At 39.7% G+C, this 21,201-nt stretch overlaps 1 protein-coding gene and 6 non-coding genes across 7 annotated transcripts in view; all 7 read left to right on the top strand.

Moving 5' to 3' along the window:
• Nucleotides 1-2,581: 2,581 nt before the first annotated feature.
• On the top strand, nucleotides 2,582-2,653 carry trnah-gug. Its single transcript has one exon. It is a non-coding gene; the product is annotated as a tRNA-His (tRNA).
• Nucleotides 2,654-3,406: 753 nt separating this feature from the next.
• On the top strand, nucleotides 3,407-3,478 carry trnah-gug. Its single transcript has one exon. It is a non-coding gene; the product is annotated as a tRNA-His (tRNA).
• Nucleotides 3,479-5,020: 1,542 nt separating this feature from the next.
• On the top strand, nucleotides 5,021-5,092 carry trnah-gug. The gene has a single exon. It is a non-coding gene; the product is annotated as a tRNA-His (tRNA).
• A 2,137-nt stretch (nucleotides 5,093-7,229) lies between these two features.
• Nucleotides 7,230-7,301, top strand: trnah-gug. Its single transcript has one exon. It is a non-coding gene; the product is annotated as a tRNA-His (tRNA).
• A 708-nt stretch (nucleotides 7,302-8,009) lies between these two features.
• On the top strand, nucleotides 8,010-8,081 carry trnah-gug. The gene has a single exon. It is a non-coding gene; the product is annotated as a tRNA-His (tRNA).
• A 2,314-nt stretch (nucleotides 8,082-10,395) lies between these two features.
• trnah-gug lies at nucleotides 10,396-10,467 on the top strand. The gene has a single exon. It is a non-coding gene; the product is annotated as a tRNA-His (tRNA).
• Nucleotides 10,468-12,372: 1,905 nt separating this feature from the next.
• The window catches only part of LOC117471885 (FERM domain-containing protein 5-like), a 68,822-nt gene continuing 59,993 nt past the window's right edge, over nucleotides 12,373-21,201 (top strand). The window contains exon 1 of the mRNA XM_034117144.1: nucleotides 12,373-12,847. Coding sequence (XP_033973035.1) covers nucleotides 12,746-12,847 — 102 coding nt within the window. The 5' untranslated portion in view covers nucleotides 12,373-12,745. The remainder of the gene's footprint in view (nucleotides 12,848-21,201) is intronic.

Below are 21,201 nucleotides of genomic sequence, written 5' to 3'. Positions count from 1 at the left end.
GTTGAGCACTAATCATTTCAGGAAGTATGCTTTGGATAAATGCATTAACTAAGTAATGAAACATTACATTAAGAAAGTTATCTCTTTTAAATTCTTGATTATAGTTCATGGATACGAGGACACTGACAGACAAGTGAGAGTAATGGTTGTTCATTTCAGTAAGTTCTGTTGCAGTGTACACAACCACACAGACACAACAGCTGTACAAAGGTATTTGCCACAATGTGCAATGATGTCACCAGATCATATATACATATATGTATGTATATATATATGTATATGTATATATATACTCCCTCTCCTTTTGTTCCCAAAACACCAACCACACTCCATTCCCTCTCTGCCTCTAAAACTTTAGCCTTTAGTTTTTCTCTTTCAGCTTTATAGATGTCACAATGTAACAAGATATGTTCTACATCTTCTTTTACTCCACAGTTCCCACACTTGTCACTTGTCACTTTTCCCCATGATATACAGCGTACCATTCAAAGCCGTGTGATTTATTCTGAGTCTAGCGATCGTGATTTCCTCCCTTCTGTTTCTTTCTTTATAAATATTAATTGTAATTGTCTTTTGTACTTTGTGATACTCTTTGCCTTTGCCTTTCTGGTCTTTCTCCCACCTTTTCTGCCAGATCTCCATCCCTTTTTTCTTAATTACTGCTTTTCCTTCTCCTTTACCAAGTTGAACTGCTGTTATTTCCAACACGCACGTCCTACGCCGGTTTCCCTTTATAAATCATAATCAACTCGAAATGCTGCGCAGCTTTTGCGGGCTTCACGTGACGCCCATATTTGCCTATAAATAGTCAAAGAAACGCCCCGTATTAATATTCATTTTGACTGACTGCAGGAAGAAGATCGCAGGAAATGACGACAGAACAGCTAAAAAAGACATCTCACACCACATCCATGCTCTCACCGTGTCAGATGTTGGTTCTTTTGGGGACGTGGAGACAAATGAAATAAGCTTTTAAAAAAAGCTGAAAAAAGCTGAAAAAAGTAGAACATTGCTCTACTTTTGAAGAAACTCCCACAATGCAGTTCGGCAAAGCGTGACGTCACCCCATTCAAAGTGAATGGGCAGAAGCGTTGAAGCTTCCACGCACGCCGGCCGTTCTACTTTTGAAGCTTCGACGGAAGCGTCAGCCAATCGAATCATATGCCAGTACAAGCTCTAGCCAATCAAACCGCGTGCTTGTGTGTCCGGGGCGGGAGATTCATGTGATTGGTTGTTGGTCGAGCTTCAGACACACCCGCCGGCAAGCTTCAACGCACGCCGCAGTGTGTAGGGGCCGTAGCGGTGAGGCAGAGATGAGATCAAAAGTCAAAGTCAAAGTCAGCTTTATTGTCAATAATTCTACATGTTGTAAATCCAGAAATATCGAAATATCGTTTCCCGCAGTCCTACAGTGTGACATATATACATAAAACAAAAAACAAAAAGGGCCTAGATAAACATGGTATACATTAAACAAAACAAAGGGCCTAGATAACCCGGGTATACAGTTTAAAATGTTAATAATATAATTTAAGTGTTCAAAGTACAGTTTCAGTGCAGTAGCATGGGAGATGGGCAGAAAAGTGAGTTAGGGGGTTAGAGTCCAGGACCATTTGGGGCAGGGGAGAAAGGTCGGAGGCAGGGTGGAGAGTTCAGGGGAGAGATGTCAGAGTGCGGAAGAGATGGAGGGAGGGGAGAGAGTTCAGCAGCCTGACCGCCTGGTGGAGGAAGCTGTTGCCCAGCCTAGAGGTGCGTGAGCTGAGGCTGAGGAACCTTCTTCCTGAAGGCAGGAGGCTGAAGAGGCTGTTGGAGGGGTGGGTGGAGTCACCCACAATGCTGAGTGCTTTGCGGGTGAGGCGGGTGTTGTATATGTCCTGTAGTGAGGGGAGTGAGGCACCGATGATCCTCTGGGCAGAGTTCACTATGCGTTGCAGGCTCTTGCGGTCAACTCTGCCTCTGCCTCACCTCAGACGCGTCACCCCCTGATTGTAACTGCACATATTTTATTACAATTTCATATCTACGGCTATACCTGTATTTCAACCATATCCGATGTAAATATTGATATATTTAATGATATTAGAGTTTTCTTAAAATTGCTTTTTTATCAGTGTTAATTTTTGACATAGCACTTTGTTAGGCTTTCTCCCACTTCCTTGTACTTACCGTAAAGCTCCTCCAGAGGGAGACACAGTCAGGGTAACTGGAAGATAACGTTTTAAAAGTTACTCTTACAACAAATCTTGTATTTGCAGAAGTCAAATAAGTAATCGAAGATACTCATAAAATCACTTGTATGAAATTACCCAACAACTGTTGTGATGTTTTGTTTTGCATGTAAATTGTAACTTTTGAGCAAAGCATTACATCCCCATTATAAATCAATCGATGCTTTCTACTTGGTAGATCTGTGAAGGTTTTCATAGTCATTACTTTTATAAAATAAATATAATTCGATTTCCAATGGACTTGTATGTGAATCGTACTCTGTTTACATGAGGCCTACTCGTGGAGCCTGTTGCCTGCACCACGACATTGGTCATGTTTTCACCAGCTCGATCCCACCAGCCCATCGTAGCTCGCCGTGATCGTATAGTGGTTAGTACTCTGCGTTGTGGCCGCAGCAACCCCGGTTCGAATCCGGGTCACGGCATTGCGGTAACAATGTCACGGCAGATGGGTTGTCTTTTGAAAAGAATACAAAACATTAAGGGAAACTCACTACAGTTTAAAAAACAATGCAAATATAAAACACAAATGTGCCTAAACAAATGGAAACGAAGAAAAAATGTCACCCACTTGACAACAAGTGCCAGCATTTTGAAAACATTCACCAAATAAAAAAATGCTGCAAGAAGCTCAAAACTAACGTAAAACTGGGAAACTAAAAAGTTATCCACGCAGCTGGGATATGAGTGCTTGTTGACGATTTGCATGTGTTTCGGCACATTTTCGGCTTGTTATGCTTTCTCCCACTTCCGTGTACTTACCGTAAAGTCCCTCCAGAGGGAGACACAGTCAGGGGAACTGGAAGACCACCGTTTTAAAAAGTTACTATTACAACAAATGTTGTATTTGCAGTAATCCAATAAGTAATCGAAGATACTCATAAAAGCACTTGTATGAAATTACCCAAGAACTGTTGTGATGTTTTGTTTTGTATGTAACTGTAACCTTTGAACAAAGCATTACATCCCCATTATAAATTAATCGATGCTTTCTACTTGGTAGATCTGTGAAGGTTTTCATTGTCATTACGTTTATAAAATATATATAATTCGATTTCAAATGGACTTTTATGCGAATCGTACTCTGTTTACATGAGGCCTACACATGGAGCATACTGTCTGCACGACGACAATGATCGCGTTTTCAACTGCTCAATCCCATCAGCCCATCGTAGCTCGCCGTGATCGTATAGTGGTTAGTACTCTGCGTTGTGGCCGCAGCAACCCCGGTTCGAATCCGGGTCACGGCATTGCGGTAACAATGTCACGGCAGATGGGTTGTCTTTTAAACAGATTCAAATACATTAGGAGAAACTAACTACAGTTTAAAAAAACACTGCAAATATAAAACACAAATGTGCCAAAACACATGCAAATGTAAACAAATGTCACCCAATTGACAACACGTGCACAGCATTTAGAAGATATTCACCAACTTGAAGAAACATCAGCAGCGTTTACTAAAAGTGTTGCATAAACAAAACGCTTCAAATAAAAAAATGCTGCAAGAAACTAAAAAAACAACATAAACAACTGGGAAACTAAAAAGTATTCCACGCAGCGGATCGGAGTGCTTTGCATGTGTTTTGGCACATTTTTGTTTTTATGTTAAGCATAGATACAGCAGCCTATAGATATTATTCCACGTCTACCACCTTATCTTTATCTTGTTGTATAACAGAATAAAAGTCTTAAATGCAATTAAAGGGGGATTATCACTGAAAAAGCCTTGTATTGTTGATTAGATGAATACATTGGGATTTAGATTGATATGTGATCATTCTTAATACAATACCAATATATAATTTAATAATGACAAAGTAACTTGTGTTACTGGAATGAACTTGAGCAAATGTGAGTCAGAGTAGAGGTCATATACTGGTCTAATTCACATTTGAATAAACATTATAGGCTCACTCCATTTATGTTCATCAGCCCTGCTAAATTCTGCTTTTCCTGTCCACCTACTGACCTCACTGCTTAAAACCTCCCATGTTCAACCTCCATGACCGGCAGTAGTCCTCATTCAGAGTCTTTCTCCTTGGTAGACCCAGCAGGGTGTTCTTCCAGTCAGTATCCACCTTTCATCCCTGCTTGCCAGGACATGTTTTCCAACTGTAAGGCAACAACTCTAAACATTTAAGATACAAAGGATGTAACTGGGCCTAATAAAGTATTATAATTTTGCAAGACATAACTAAATTATACACGCGGTGGATTACTTACAACCCAAACTCGCAATACTTGATAATTATGACTTAGCCTACATTTTGTTGTTTTTTTCACATCAATACTGTTTAGTAGTGTGATGAAATTCTTGGAGCAAAGAACCGGATCACAAGAATTACACTGGAGAACTTCTAACTCTCAGACATGTCAGACACTGAAGATTTAAAAGACCTGAAGACATTTACCAAGACACCATAGCAGCACAAGTGATGGCCCCCAAACTGCTACGATTACCAAAAACTCAGAATATTGAAGCAAACATTCCATCAGTAAGACATTATGTTTCTTGTAGACAATCAGACTTCACTGGAAATCAAAACATGGTATTGTATGCTCTGCGAAGTATTAAATCCCCATTGTAAATGAATCGATGCTTTCTACCTGGTAGATCTGTGAAGGTTTTCATAGTCATTACTTTTATAAAAGAAATATAATTCGATTTCCAATGGACTTGTATGTGAATCGTACTCTGTTTACATGAGGCCTACTCATGGAGCATACTGCCTGCGCCACGACAATGCTCGCGTTTTTGCCGACTCGTTCCCATCAGCCCATCGTAGCTCGCCGTGATCGTATAGTGGTTAGTACTCTGCGTTGTGGCCGCAGCAACCCCGGTTCGAATCCGGGTCACGGCATTGCGGTAACAATGTCACGGCAGATGGGTTGTCTTTTAAACAGATTCAAATACATTAGGAGAAACTAACTACAGTTTAAAAAAACAATGCAAATATAAAACACAAATATTCACCAACTTGACGAAAGATGCAGCGTTTACTAAAAGCGTTGCATAAACAAAACGCTGCAAATACAAAATGCTTGCAAACGCTTAAAATTAAAAAAAATGCTGCAAGAAACTCAAAACACAACGTAAACAGAAACACTAAATGGATTGGAGCACTTATTGAAGATTTGCATGTGTTTCGGCACATTCGTGTTTTTATGTTAAAGGTGGGGTAGGTAAATTTGAGAAACCGGCTCGAGATCGCTAGAATTTGAAAATACACAACCGGAGAAAATCTGCCACTTCCTTATAGAGCCCCTCCTCCAACACACACGAACGCGCACATGACCAATGAGGGCACGAGATCAGTTTGTGCACAGATGGAAGGCTGACAGGCAGGTAGGCCATCCAGTTATTTTAGCCGGGCCAGCTAAAATGATTGGTCGTGCTTTTTACAGTATTACGGCTTCCACAGATGACATTTTTTTATGGATTTTTTGTCTTGAACTTGAGCAAATGTGAGTAAGGGTAGACGTCATATACTGGTCTAATTCACATTTGAATAAACATTATAGGCTCACTCCATTTATGTTCATCAGCCCTGCTAAATTCAGCTTTTCCTGGCCACCTACTGACCTCACTGCTTAAAACCTCCCATGTTCAACCTCCATGACTGGCAGTAGTCCTCATTCAGAGTCTTTCTCCTTGGTAGACCCAGCAGGGTGTTCTTCCAGTCAGCATCCACCTTTCATCCCTGCTTGCCAGGACATGTTTTCCAACTGTAAGGCAACAACTCTAAACATTTAAGATACAAAGGATGTAACTGGGCCTAATATAGTAAGATAATTTTGCAAGACATAACTAAATTATACACGCGGTGGATTACTTACAACCCAAACTCGCAACACTTGATAATTATGACTTACATGTTGTTATTTTTTTCATATCAATACTGTTTAGTAGTGTGATGAAATTCTTGGAGCAAAGAACCGGACCATAATAAGTACACTGGAGAACTTCTAACTCTCAGACATGTCAGACACTGAAGATTTAGACCTGAAGACATTTGCCAAGACACCATAGCAGCACAAGTGATGTCCCCCAAACTGATACGATTACCAAAAAGCCGGAGATCAAACATTCCATCAGCAAGAAATAACCAGTTATGTTTCTTGTAGAGAATCAGACTTCACTGGAAATCAAAACATGATATTGCATGCTCTGTGAACAACCTTGTCATTTTGAATTATTATCTTTGATTTTATCCTTAATTGTATTAATCTGTGTGAATGTGTGCTGTCCTGTTTCTCATCCTCCCCCTGTTGCTGTTAAACTACTGAATTTCCCACGGGGATTAATCAAGGCAACTTATCTTATCTTATTGCCCCCACATATTTTTATATTTCTCACACAAGACATAGATAGTGTTGTAATTGTTCTTGTTGACAAACTAATAAAGTTCAGAGGGCGTTTGAGGTGCCAAGTGCAAAACAAATTACTCTTACTTCTACTAGTCCTTGCTTGCAAACACCTGTGGCATAACTGTTCATAAGCTTCAAGTAAGAGCTAGTTCAGGTGATTCAGGCACCTGGTCTTGCAACCCACTGGAATGTATTTAAGTTCTGCTGGAGCCGGGCAGAAGTGGGCATGTCCTTGTACTTACCGTAAAGCCCCCCCAGAGGGTGACACAGTCAGGGTAACTGGAAGATAACGTTTTAAAAAGTTACTCTTACAACAAATCTTGTATTTGCAGTAATCAAATAAGTAATCGAAGATACTCATAAAATCACTTGTATGAAATTACCCAACAACTGTTGTGATGTTTTGTTTTGCATGTAAATTGTAACTTTTGAGCAAAGTATTAAATCCCCATTATAAATCAATCGATGCTTTCTACTTGGTAGATCTGTGAAGGTTTTCATAGTCATGCTTTTATAAAAATAATATTTCAAATAGACTTTTATGGGAATAGTACTCTGTTTACATGAGGTCTACCACCACGACAATGGTCGTGTTTTCACCGGCTCGATCCCACCAGCCCATCGTAGCTCGCCGTGATCGTATAGTGGTTAGTACTCTGCGTTGTGGCCGCAGCAACCCCGGTTCGAATCCGGGTCACGGCATTGCGGTAACAATGTCACGGCAGATGGGTTGTCTTTTAAACAGATTAAAAAACATTAGGGGAAACTCACTACAGTTTAAAAAACAATGCAAATATAAAACACAAATGTGCCAAAACACATGCAAATTAAAAAAAAATGTCACCCACGTGCCAGCATTTAGAAAACATTCACCAAATAAAAAAATGCTGCAAGAAACTCAAAACACAACGTAAACTGGGACACTACAAAGTGATCCACACAGCTGGGCTCGGAGTGCTTGCTTCCTCCCACTTCCTTGTCTTACCGTAAAGCCCCTCCAGAGGGAGACACAGTCAGGGTAACTGGAAGATAACGTTTTACAAAGTTACTCTTACAACAAATCTTGTAGGCTATTTGCAGTGATCAAATAAGTAATCGAAGATACTCATAAAAGCACTTGTACGAAATTACCCAATAACTGTTGTGATGGTTTTTTTTGCATGTAGGTTAACTGTAACTTTTGAGCAAAGCATTAAATCCCCATTATAAATTAATCGATGCTCCCGAGTTGGTAGATCTGTAAAGGTTTTCATTGTCATTACTTTTATAAAATAAATATATTTCGATTTCAAATGGACTTTTATGTGGATAGTACTCTGTGTACATGAGTCATACACATGGAGCCTACTGCCTGCACCACCACCCTGTCCGCGTTTTCGCCGGCTCACTGCCATCAGCCCATCGTAGCTCGCCGTGATCGTATAGTGGTTAGTACTCTGCGTTGTGGCCGCAGCAACCCCGGTTCGAATCCGGGTCACGGCATTGCGGTAACAATGTCACGGCAGATGGGTTGTCTTTTAAAAAGATTACAAAGAGATACTCACTACAGTTAAAAAAAACAATGCAAATATAAAACACAAATGTGCCAAAACACATGCAAATGTAGAAACATTTTCATCCACTTCACCACACGTGCACAACATTTAGAAAACATTCACCAACTTGAAGAAACACGCGTAGCGTTTACTAAAAGTGTTGCATAAACAAAACGCTGCAAATACTAAACGCTTCAAATAAAAAAATGCTGCAAGAAACTCACAACGTAAACAGGGACACACTAAACACACACAAAACAAGTGTGATCCACACAGCTGGGATCGGAGTGCCTGTTGACTATTTGCATGTGTTTTGGCACATTTGTGTTTTTATATTAAGCATAGATACAGTAGCCTTATGGAGGACAGTATGGAGGATAGGACATGACATAAGTAACAAATACATACATAGAGAATAAATACAGGAATGCAAAAATACAAGAATAAATAAATGTGCAAAAAAACTGAAATAAATTTGGAAATAAATATAGGAATAAATAAACAGAAGAACATTTTAAATAAATAAATGTATAAATAATACATTAGTATAATTATAATTATATATCTTTAATGTATTTCTACATTTATTTTCACTTATGTTTCACACAATGTTGTTTTGCTTGGTAGCCTTGTGGATACAACAACATTTATAACAAAAGTACTTTAAATTGTTTTGAAAGTTTCAACAACTGCACGTGTCTTTAACAATATCTTTGAGTTGCTATAATATCTTATTTCACTTCCTCTGACCAGTCCCACTTTTATTTGGAAGCTTTGTGTCAAGTGTTACACAGTGCAAGGAGAAACACAGTGACTCGTCTTCTCTCTTCAATACATATTATAAAAGCTTACAGCACCGGGAATGTCCGGCGTATTCATGTTCTGTATAAACCTTAAAGCCCTCTGAGACAAAAGTACAATTTGTGATATTGGGCTAATTAAATACACTTTGATTGACATTGATTGATAGATTTAGCACAAGAAGTACACTTCACTTCAGAGCCCTCAAGAGCCAGATATAAATGTTTATTAGTGTACAAAATGGTGTTGCTATTACAGGTTTTGCTACTACCTAAAACTCAGTAGCAGGGGTGTAAAGGATTGGATTTCTAACAGGTTTGAGATTTTTGATTTTTAAGCTCTTCTCCACTATTGCAGTGAGATCACGCACAAATGTAACAAGCAGCACAATACAGTACACACTAGGATAAATCAACATGAAAATGGCATGGCTGGGACTGAACCCACCACCTTCTGACTCAAAGACAACAGCTCTTCCTCACAGCCACAGCCGAATTATGGGCTGTTCAGATATGATGAAATCATAGCCGGAATGTCCCAATCGAGATAACCGTTTTGTTGTTTGAATGGAGGTTTGTTTTGAATGAGAAAAAAACCTGAAGTTTGGTAAAGTTGGATACCGAGGCTTAATTCCATTGTTTCTAAAGGACATATTAAAGAAACCTTACTCTAGATGCCCTAGCCTTGTGTTTTCTGAACAGATGTAAACAATTGGACTGTCACTTCCTATGATGAGTTTCAACAAATGTTTTTACAATATCTCCTCTGACAATTCCTCTCCTCCTCATGTCAAAGTGTATAATAGTTATAATGTCAACAGACATGTACAAGGTAAAATACCATTGAACAGATTATAAAGCTCGAAGGTAGAAGCTTTTAATGTAAGATAATGTTGTAATGTAAGGTAATAGTAAGAGATTAATGCAATATGTGTGTGTGACTTAAGGGTGTAAATGGATATCTTCCAACCTGAGGGTCAGTGGTTCAACTCCCAAAGATATTTAGGCTTAATTCCAGTTTTTTCTAAAGGACATATTCAGGTAAGCAAGTCCCATTCTAACCCTAATATTATACGAACGAGCCAAGCCAGTAAAAATGTTGATGAAATACATCTGGGTGTAAAGGATACCTACCAATGTGGGGGTCAGTGGTTCAAATCCCCAACATGTGAGAGGCAAAATGGCAAACTTCATTGCATATCTTATGGAAATAAAGAGGCTGTGGTAATTGAAGTGAAAGAAATAAAAAAGAAATACTGAAGTTAGGTAAAGTTAGAAAGATAATGAGGCTTAATTTCAGTTTTTTCTATTACCTTTATAAAAGGAATATATTTCGATTTCAAATTGACTTCTATGTGAATCTTACTCTGTTGACATGAGGCCTACTCATGGAGCCTACTGCCTGCACCACGATAATACTCGCGTTTTCGCCGGCCCCCTACCACCAGCCCATCGTAGCTCGCCGTGATCGTATAGTGGTTAGTACTCTGCGTTGTGGCCGCAGCAACCCCGGTTCGAATCCGGGTCACGGCATTGCGGTAACAATGTCACGGCAGATGGGTTGTCTTTTAAAATATATCAAATGAATGATGTATACTGGATTAAATCGGTATCGTATATTTTATGCAATGAAACATTTTAGCATTTAAAAAAATGTATGGTGGTCTGATTGGTGGACTTTAAGCAGATAGGTATGGTGGCCGGCAGGTGCAAACGCATTACAACGGCCCAAAACATTAGGAGAAACGCACTGCAGTTTAAAAACAATGTGAATGTAATAAAGCAATGTCTATATACGCGATTGTATGACACATTTTCAGTTGTTATCTTTCCATGACATTTCCCAATATTGTTATTACCCCTTTGGCAAAGATTTTAATATAATGACTTTAATGTGTTCAATACAGGCTCAGGGATGGACCCAACAAATCTAAATAAATCTATAGATTAGTATGTTAAGGGGGCAAGAAAATCAGCGACTGGACCGTGTGGTGGTGACATACCTGCAGGTGAAGAGACAATTAATGTATTTTACATTTTGTGGAGAAAATATGCTTTGGTTTCACTACAGTCCACAGAATTGGATACAAAGGCAAGAAAGGTATAGTAAGGCTGAAAGTTCATTACCCTGCTAATATGGAGGTAAAATTTGAAGGGTCCAGCACTTTTGAGAGAGAAAGAGAGAAAGAGATTAAAAACTGGTTTGGGGCACATGGAATATAAATATCACCATGGAGGAATAATGTGATTCATAAGTGTAAATCAGACTCTAAATTCACTCACTATCACCAAGAGGTCGAATCACATCTTTGGAAGGATTGTATCTACATTGCAATAGACAGGTCCACATTTCCCCATGGTGCCACTCAAATAGTCCTTAATAAATAAACATATATATATATATATATATTTTTTTTTTGACTTATAACTCATCAACCACCAATGTAATATCAGTTAGTAACTTCATGTAATTCCGGTCAACTAAGCCAAAAATGGTATGCCTAGATTACATTTACCTGGATGATAGGATCAACGGTAGTGTTCCAAATGTTTATATTAAGGACTTTGACAGCAATAAGTACTAGGAAAGTAACCTTAACACGGTTTACTGGGTGCGCTGGCAGGCCAATTTTTGTTCCCAAAGTCTAAGTCTTTGACAGTGTAGCCAACTCAAATAAACACACTAGAGTGAGTTTAATGTCAATCTCTTTTAACCCTGCAATAGCCAGCCAACTCCGGCAGAGGGCAGTGGTGGGGGTGCAGAGGGGAAACAGAGTCTGCATTTCTTTAGTAGAAAGAGAGTTTAGAGAGAAAGCAGGTGGGTAATTGTCAGCTGGTGGACAGAGAAAGTTTCAGCAGAGTTTGTGCTTGTATGGCTGATATTTCTGCAACAAACGTCCAACAAGTGTGGAGAAGATTTGAGCTGGAGTATTGTTTCCCTTTCTCATTTTTGTGTGTTAAAAAAAAAGAGACTGCTTGTTTGGAGATCCACTTCAACAGGAGGACTATTTCACCAGAATAATACTTCATCCATTCATCTACAGAAAGGCTGATCAAAACCACACACGATCTAAACAAAACCACACTACCGGCGTAGATGAACATTTACTGTTTTATTTTCTATTTTCAGAGCTCCAAATTGTTTGTTTGGTTAATTTCTCTTCAACTTGAGTCAGTGGAAGGACACTGGGACTCAATCATTTGTCTGTTCACTGTTAAATAAACTATAGGCTACTATACTCAAGTAAAGAACAAGTCTCTCAAAATTGTATTTAAATATCGTATTTGAGTAAATCTACTTAGTTACTGCACAGTGCACACCACTGCGACTGATCAATGTTTAACTTGTGAAACTGAAGCCTCTTGCTGTGTTATTATTCCCACCATGTGTCTGCAGTATGGTCTGCAGTCACGACGAACTGTAGCCTATCGGAATTTCGGCTCCACTCGTTACCTCTGAAGGCAGCCTCTCAGCCATTGCTATGATTGGCGGAAGGACCTGCCACTCATCATCACTTGTCCCGCCCCGCAGCATTAGCGCGGCATGGCAACGGCGAGGGGGGAGCAGGTACCTACGGTTAGGGGCTCCAGTCTAACCGGACCACAGAGAGTGCAGCAACAGCCGCAGTAGCAGCACTATTTCCCGCCTCACTGACTGGAGAACAGCGCTGATAAGAGGATGCTCCACCGCCACCGCCGCTCCGCTCCCTCGCTCACCAGGTGTTGGACTAAACAGGGACGTCGTTAACAGCAGCAGATCTTGTATGCATGTGCTGTGTCTCCCTGGTCCCGTACACAGACGATCGAGAAGATGCTGAGCCGACTAATGAGCAGCAGCATCAGGAGTCTGGACCGGGAATGCAACTGCACTGTGAGGCTGCTGGACGACTCGGAGTACACCTGCACGATCCAGGTCAGTGGGGGCCAACATTTGCTCTTTTTCAAATCACCTTGTGGAGGACGTGCTATTGACACGTAAACTGGGCGGTGATCAGGTGAACATGATTCCCCTCCAAGCTCATCTTTCCCATTTCTTAGTCTGCTGCAAAGGATGTGTCATCATACCTTAACTCCATTCACCGTCACAGAACATGTATTTGATTGATGATATGTGTGTATGGCCAGACGTGTGGTGTGTGTCATCAATGGGCTGCAGGCGTTGCTTTCGTCACAGCCCATACCTGTGTGGACAGCATGATGTCCATTGCGTAGCAAAATCAAGGAGGTTCAATTTGCACTATTTTGAAATCCAACAGAAGACACACAAAAAACAGAATCTCTTTTGTCATCAGCAGTATACTTGCATGCATTGATTTGAATGCATTATGAAACATCTGTATAATCTGATCAGGAACGATTTCAGTGGATGGATCAGAGAGGATTTATGGCTGCATGATGAGACAGGAGGAGGATGAGAGGTTTTTGTTCTATAACCTCTAGTCTAGAGGTTTAATGTTGTTTAGATTCTAATTAGTCTAACAGAGGCTGGGCAATGGACATATCTTAATTTGTCTTAACAAAGCAGATATTATTTCCCTTGATGTTAATTTGCCCTTCAGGCTGACCCTGGGTTTGACCATGGAGAATTCGATTGCTATGCTGTTTTGACCCCAGGACGGAGCCAATGGGAATAATGATCTGAAAACCTCTGTTACTTAGTGATCAAGTAAATGCATGGAAAGCTTCTTTTCATGAAGATGTGAGCCAGTTGCAAAGGCCAATGCTGTGGGCTCCTCATTTTTTAGGATGCCTTATTTTCACTTTGTGGTTATTTGTTCGAGCTGTAACAGCAGTCCATCAATAGTTTTTATTTATTGTTGACACAGACGCAGCGAGGCATTGGTTCTACTTTGCAGTGACTTCTGAGACTGTAGTTTTTAGTGCTGTACTAAGGAAGAACTAAAGGGGAATTTCTGTTTACTTGGTGTAGATTATTTATTTAGTCTTTCATGTACTTTGGTAGTAACGCTTGAATCTGCACATTGGATTAGGCAGTCAGTCAATCAGTCTCTTATCCAATGTGTCCCTTGCAGACTTGTTTGAATAATTTCTCTTTATTTCTTGTGCTTCTTGAGTCTTAAAAATCAATGTATTGACACAAATGAAGGTGAGGCATGACTGGAGTCAGTAAACAGTTTATAAGCGAGAGCAGAGGAGTAGGAGCAAGTGATTAACGTCTGTGACTTCCTTTGTAAATCTTGTGTGTGTGCGTCTTTCAAGTTGCATCATTGAGGAGTCTGTGTGCATCACCTTACCTGGTCCTTTGAGTTGCTGGAGCTGCGTTTGAAGCTTTTTACTCCAAGGGATTCCATTACTGCTGAAATAGAGATGACAACACACAAAGACCATCCCCACCTGTTCATTTCTTAGATCTGACAGCAAAGGCAAAGCAAGCCGTTTCAACTTCTAACAGCCTAAAGTGGCAGTGCTCGAGGGACACGTACAAAATGTTGATTTTATGCCGGTCTCTGGTCCCTGCTTGCCCTCATCTGTAACTAAATAATACCTGTTGCCAACTGGTTGTGCTAGCGACTGGTAGTGACCTTCACCGCTTGGGGTAAACTTTGTATCAATACATTTTTGAGAGAAAAATCGAAATCTTTTGGTTTTAATGTTAATATTCTACGAAATAATTACTTATTTTTTCTTCTGATGGCAGGGCGAGACATGTTTTTTTTTGATGAGTGGTGTTTACCAAAGTTAAGCCCGCACTGGTTCCTTATTGACTTTTAGAAGCTCTTTCACCCAGTCGTTATTCAAAGTGTTTTGACTGTCTGTGCTGATCCCACCCTTTTAGCAACAAAAAGCACACAGCAGGGACTGAATGCTTAATTTCTAGTTCAGCTTCTTTTGAGATGGATAAGCTCTCTATTGGCGTGCTGTATTTCATTATTTCCCATGATGGATATATATGCCATTATTTCACACCATGGGGGTCTTGATGATGCACAACTGGTCTAAATGAAAACATAAATAGGATCATGGGCTTAATCAATTGTGTATTGTTAACAACAACAACGTCACCATTTATTTCTGGCATTATGATGTGAGAGCAAACATTTAGGGAGTAGTATTAATTATGTTTTACACAAATCGTCTGCCAGGCTAAATAAGCTCTGTTGAACAGTAATTCTTCATTTGCATGATAAAGGACATCACAGTGACCTTACTGGAGCATGACTACATTGTTGGCTCGCTGAAACATGGGAGCGGATGTCTGCTGTCCTTCCCTGCACACCTTGGAGATATGGCCTAGAATGGAGGTCCCTTGTGGGGAAACAACAGTGACACTCTCCATTTAGCTCAATTAGCCTACAAGTTGCACTGCTATTGTTAATCTAAAGTCCTATCATAGTGGAATAATGGTTGATATGACCTTCATAATGGAAACAGCTGTGAAGGCAGCGTGGAGTGGCAGAAAATAAAAAATGTCTGGATGTTTTAACATGTACAAAAGGGCCCCAGACCAATGCCTTTGCCCATTAGACTGTCAGGCTTCTCTGCCACCCTCCTCAAATTCCAACACCACTTATTTACCGCACCCATACTGTGTGCCTGTCCTCCACTCCTCCTGATGACATTGTTACTGATAACATCATGACCCTGGAAGCATAGGATAGACTCATGTTTATTGATTTCTCTTGTCCTTTCACCACCATTCATTCCTTCAGGATATTCACCAGGCTTCTCACAGTCACAATACTTGGATTGGTGGGGGAAACGTTGGAAGGGGCTGCAATTATAGCGCTCAATTATACCCTAGAAGCTTTAGAGAAGTCACCAGCAAAGAAATATAAGCTCAGGAGAGACAGGATCAGAAGCGTTACTGTGTTTAGCCACGTGGTGTTAGCGGTGATCACCAGCAAAAAGGTCCATGAATAATAATGATTAATACAATTATTTAAACCAGGATTTTAAAGATACAATGGATGGAGATGCTAGGCGTGGCAACAATCAGAGTTGTGATATGGAAAAGCCTTCCTTGATGAAAATCAGACTAAATATGGGCTGCTATTTTTTCTTCTTCATCATATTATCATAATCATCCATGTTGCCAACTCCTATATCTTGTTTTTGGCCAGCACGGTGGAAAGGATGAAGCTTTCATAAAGGTGATGACATCAAATCCCATTAAAAGACAAAACCAGCATTTAATTGAGCCTATAAACAGCTATAGTCTGTGTTGGCAAAGCCTCATATATTTTATCTGTGTGCATAGAACGCCGTTATGGTCTAAAAACCGGAAGAGAGTGCTGGTGTATCTCCAGGAGGGATTAGTTGGAGGAGATCAGGCTATAGCGTGAATAAGAGTTTTACAGAATTGTGTGATTATTGTATAGTTCTGTGGGGTTTACTGCATTTCTGCCCTTCAACTCTTTAAATGAATTACCATCTTGCTATCTTTTGTTCTGGACACTTTTTTACAGTGTAGGTTTAGCCATAGTCCAATCCCCATAGAGCACTGTAATTAAAGAAACGCACAAATACAGGGATTATTTAGATTGATCTTTTGTTTGGTTTGTTGGCTTTGAATTATCATAGTATGATTAAACAGCAACGATCTGCCATTGTTAATCAGCAGCATCGCTTGAGACAACACAGAAGAGCAGAATAAACACTCCAAGGTCCCAGATAGTTCGTTTTAATGAGTTTATTATAGTAAAATGCAAGCTATGACATTCAGAATCAACATCCATATTGAGTAAACATAATGTGGAACACTGTTTACCATCAGGGTAAACATCAGAGGCAGACACAGTGGGGCATTTGCTCTAAATTAATATTCCTACCATGAACCAGTATATCAGAGATTGAAAGTAAGATGAATGATGGGAAATCATTGATCCAGAGAGACATAGCTCATCACTGAGTGGTTCAGTCACCTGGTACCAACTCAGATCCTGCAGAGTCCACTAATGAAATTAAGGCCAGTCTTTTGAAGCCAAATGCACGACTTGGAAGGAGCTCGTCTGGTTTTGTGTTGTGAATGCATTATTGAAATATATTGCTCTTGTCTCCTAAGTGGTCTCTGCACTCATATTGTTTTCTTCTCTGTCTGCACTGCTAAAATTGGAATAGAGGATGTACCTCATTGTGTGTTGATACATGTTTGGGTCTGCTCAACTGTTGCCTTTCGCTTCCTAACTAAAATAATGATACTGAGCATTGTACCACTAAATTAGACATAGGTTTCCAAACTAGACCTCGGCCAAATAACAACATGCAAAGGCTTTTTATATGAGAACCATGAATGTCTGTACAATGTCACGGCAATCCATCCAAATGTTGCTGATATATTTAGGTTTAGACCACAGTGGCTGACCGGCATTGCAATCCATAGTGAAGTGCGATGAGTAGGGCTAATCTTGACTATTGCTTTTTTGCATTTTCTGGGAAAAGTAAAACATTCAGGCTCTTCTTACGGGCATTTGTTAATATTTATGGCATTTATTACATTATATTCTGACAATGAACGTCAAACGAATAAATAATCAAAAGCTCACTCATTATGACACCTTAAGGAAACTTACTGACAGCCAAAGTTTTCAGATTGGAACAAATTAGACTTTCGGATACGCTGTTGAATGCATGAATAATCTCACTTCACTTAGAAACTGCTGTCAAATTGCCTTTGATCGCGATTCTCAGCTCCTGTGGATCAGCTGCTAACAGAAACCGCTTGAGTTGGGAACCTCCTAGATAGAGGCTAAAGGAGCTTAATGTGAAATATGATAAGGTTTTCGGTCTGTATTTTTAGACATGTTGATAGTAACTTCATTGTTGAGTCCCCTGGCAGCCTCCCTCACACCACAGCTAGGAAATGCCTCGCGTAGCACCTTGAACTGAAGTGCTAAAAATGATTATGCATGCTCAGTCAGCCTTTCCCTAATAAAGGTTTATCATTCAGTATTCAGCAGAAAGTTATTCAATGGACAAATCTAAATTTCATATGACATCCAAACGTTCAGTCTGTGGCTCACAAGCATGGGACGGTCACAGCTTTCCGCCCATAATAATCCACAGGCTGGGATTTCTTTTTAAACCTATGGTTTAATGTAGAATAAAAGTAGGATGTGCTTAAGACAGAGCACCTGCTTATCAACCACGCTACCAACTACGTGCCAACAAACTAATGAGAGGCATGTCTTCCTGATGTGAAGGCGCCCGGCTAAATTATGTTAATACATAACGTGGAGAAATGGTGAGATCAACCCTCAAGATTTAAGCACGCTCTCAGATTAGGGCATTAGCCATGACAGTAATATCTACTTCTCCAGTGACGTCAGCGCCTCAACTCAGAATTGATTGATTTAGTCAGCACATGCACTCCCATAACTTTCAAACCTAAAGACTTTTCTCTCATGTGAAAGGTTCATAAGAAACACAGTCATGAGCAATCAGTGAGGATTAATTGTAGTCTCTTTCAATTCCAATTCCATTAAATGAGTGTAGCTTTATCCTTTTATCAGTTTTAAATGACTATTTCACAGCTAATAATAACGGATTTTCTTATTTTAATAATATCTTTGCACCCTGAAGTTTTCATTTAAGGGCATGACCCATAAGAATATTCATTTTCTTTACAAAAGCGTCCATTTTAAGAGTTGATACACCTAGACCCGGTAGTTTATTGTATGTTTAATACCTTATTAATTGTCTGTCTTGGCATTTAAATCTACTACACTGGTGTTAACAGGAAGCATTGATGTGGCTTGCCCTTAAAGTGGTTAGAAGCATATCTAAAATGTGTATGAGTTTGCTATAACAATGACAATCTATTGGTGAATAAATTGCTATGTTGGCTTAACTATATTTTAGGGTTGTGCAATTAATCATATTTTAATCTCGATTACGATTTTGGCTTGCAACGATTACGAAAACAACGTAATCAAAATAAAACGATTATTATTTTTTTTAAAATTTTTTTATTGTGTTTTCAGTTGAATTATACTTAAAGTTCAGGGTAATCAACTGTTAAAAACATACTGTTCACATTTTATTTTTCAATAAATGGATGTTTTCAAAGTAAATGGATAATCGTTTTTAATAATCGTGATATCAATTATTGACCAAAATAATCGTGATTATGATTTTTGCCATAATCGAGCAGCCCTACTACATTTATACATGTTTATCTGCATTGGGATTTACAGTCAGGTGACAATGGGGGTTATTTAGCCTCAGAGACACTGAGGACATGTCTTCATGTTCTGTCAAAGGCTTTAATTCAGGAACCATGCCAGCCAGCGAGGACGACTGAGATTGTAAGGTGAAACGAGGGTGAGGTTCCTGGGTTGTTGGCTCTCTAAATGTGTGTTTGACGAGAGTGAATATTTAATGTTGGTTGTCTCGGATGCACATGTTTCTGGAGGTGTTTGATGAGGTCAGCCCGTGAGATGCAGAAGTAGCAGTGAGAGGAGAACCAGCCAGTACACTTGGAACATTTGGTTGCTCCATACTGTCTCCGTCTTTCTCCCATGTTCCATGTCTTTAATGCTAGCTCTCTTCTTGTGCTTTTTCTCCTGTCTGGCCCTTCAATTCCACACAATTCCCCCCTTTGCTTTTCACTTTAATTTCTCCCCTCCTTCTCTCTCTTTGACTCTTCCCTCTCTCTCAGTAGCACTGCATCTGAACAGATTAATGAGCTTACCCTGACTGAATCTGACACCGGTACACAACACAGCAAAGACATGCTATAGGTGACACAGCGATAGGCATGCTGGGGACATTTCACAGAAGGCTATAGTCATCAATCATTGTTCTTGGTTTTTAACCATGCAATGTTCCACAAGCCATCACTTTGGCCCAGACTGACTATCAGCAGTCATCAACTACTCCCAAAAGTTGTTGATTTATCTTGTGAGATATATCATATAGTTCTTAAACTAATAACAATGATCACTTCTCATCAACACGATTCAAACCAGTAAAGGGTTAACCAATGTATGTAGGACCGTCCTGGGGTAGGTGAAATAGCAGAGTCCATGACTGGTAAACTAGTACAAAACACTAGTTTGGTCTACATATCCAATTTTCCCTTTTTATGGCAATTGTACGGAGCTTGAATATTTATATATTTCATCCGTTTTCATCATATTAAGGATTAAAGTCACTCATTATTAGGGGAGTGGCTGTTTAAGTGACAGATGGGTTCCATTTCAGCTCACTAGCCACTAGCTATCTGCCCTGCTGCATCCACTGGCCCGCCTCAACTTCACGGACGCTGCCCATTTTCAGATTAGCCAAGAGTTAAACAATGGCATCAGTGCAAAAATGACAACTGTCTGTAGCGCCCATTTAGAGTTTGGATGATTAAATGGAGACTGCGTCCATATTTTATACATTCTATGCTGAATAACTTCAAACTAATGACGTTTCCATCAGCCTCAGCTTTACCATATAAGTTGCTGAGTAGCAAATGTTAGTTTAACCACTTGATCCAAAAGAGTATAGCTTTCTTCTTCAAGTTAGCATTGCACTACACTATACAATGTTCTGATATTTTTCCTGTACGCTTTCCATTCATCATTGAATTACACACAGTAATGCTTTGAGGATTCAGCCAACTTATTGTAATTGTTACTAGAAATAATCAGTGCAGCCAGTCAGTTGATCAGGATGGTGTGAGCGTAAAGGTTTCTGGGCTGATAAAACCGTCTAGATTCAGTTAACACAAAGTACAAGTTTGATAAAATCCCACAGCTTTAGTCTTTTGTTCCTTTTGTAAAGCATTTGTACGCTATAGTTGAATAATATATGATCATCAGTTTAGCATGCATTGTATATTGCAGTGTGTGTGGGGCCTAGAGGACTGTCACTAACTTCTTTGTAGAATTGCTTTGACCAGAACAACATAATATTTTCCTCAAAGCAAAGTTTCACAGCAAGGATTTAAACAGAAGCCAATCAGTAATGTACAACATATTTATTCATTGCCTCTTTTCCGCAGTAATGGATTACATCTCTCAGGGAGGGAATGTGTCTTTGCAGCTGATTTTGATGCTTTAAGAAATAAAAATCAGAGCATAGAAATGTATTTAGTGTTGGCAGTCACAGAAGACGAGTCTGTCTGCAGCAGGCTGACACACCAGGGTGCTAAAGTTCAAACTAACTCATAAGGAAAGGAAGAAAGTGATTGCAGAGGAGTAGGCCAAGAGCACATCAAGTCAAGATGAGCTTCATCAGTTTAATTAAAATGGTAACAATCAGTGCTGCAGATTTTCTGCACTGCGTAGTGTGAATATAAATCCCCTGTATGGTTGGTTT

This window comes from Trematomus bernacchii, unplaced genomic scaffold (genome assembly GCF_902827165.1).
Source record: "Trematomus bernacchii unplaced genomic scaffold, fTreBer1.1, whole genome shotgun sequence".
NCBI classification, from domain to species: Eukaryota; Metazoa; Chordata; class Actinopteri; order Perciformes; family Nototheniidae; genus Trematomus; species Trematomus bernacchii.
Note: the sequence above shows the minus strand (reverse complement) of the source record. Positions and strands in the feature narration are given on the sequence as shown.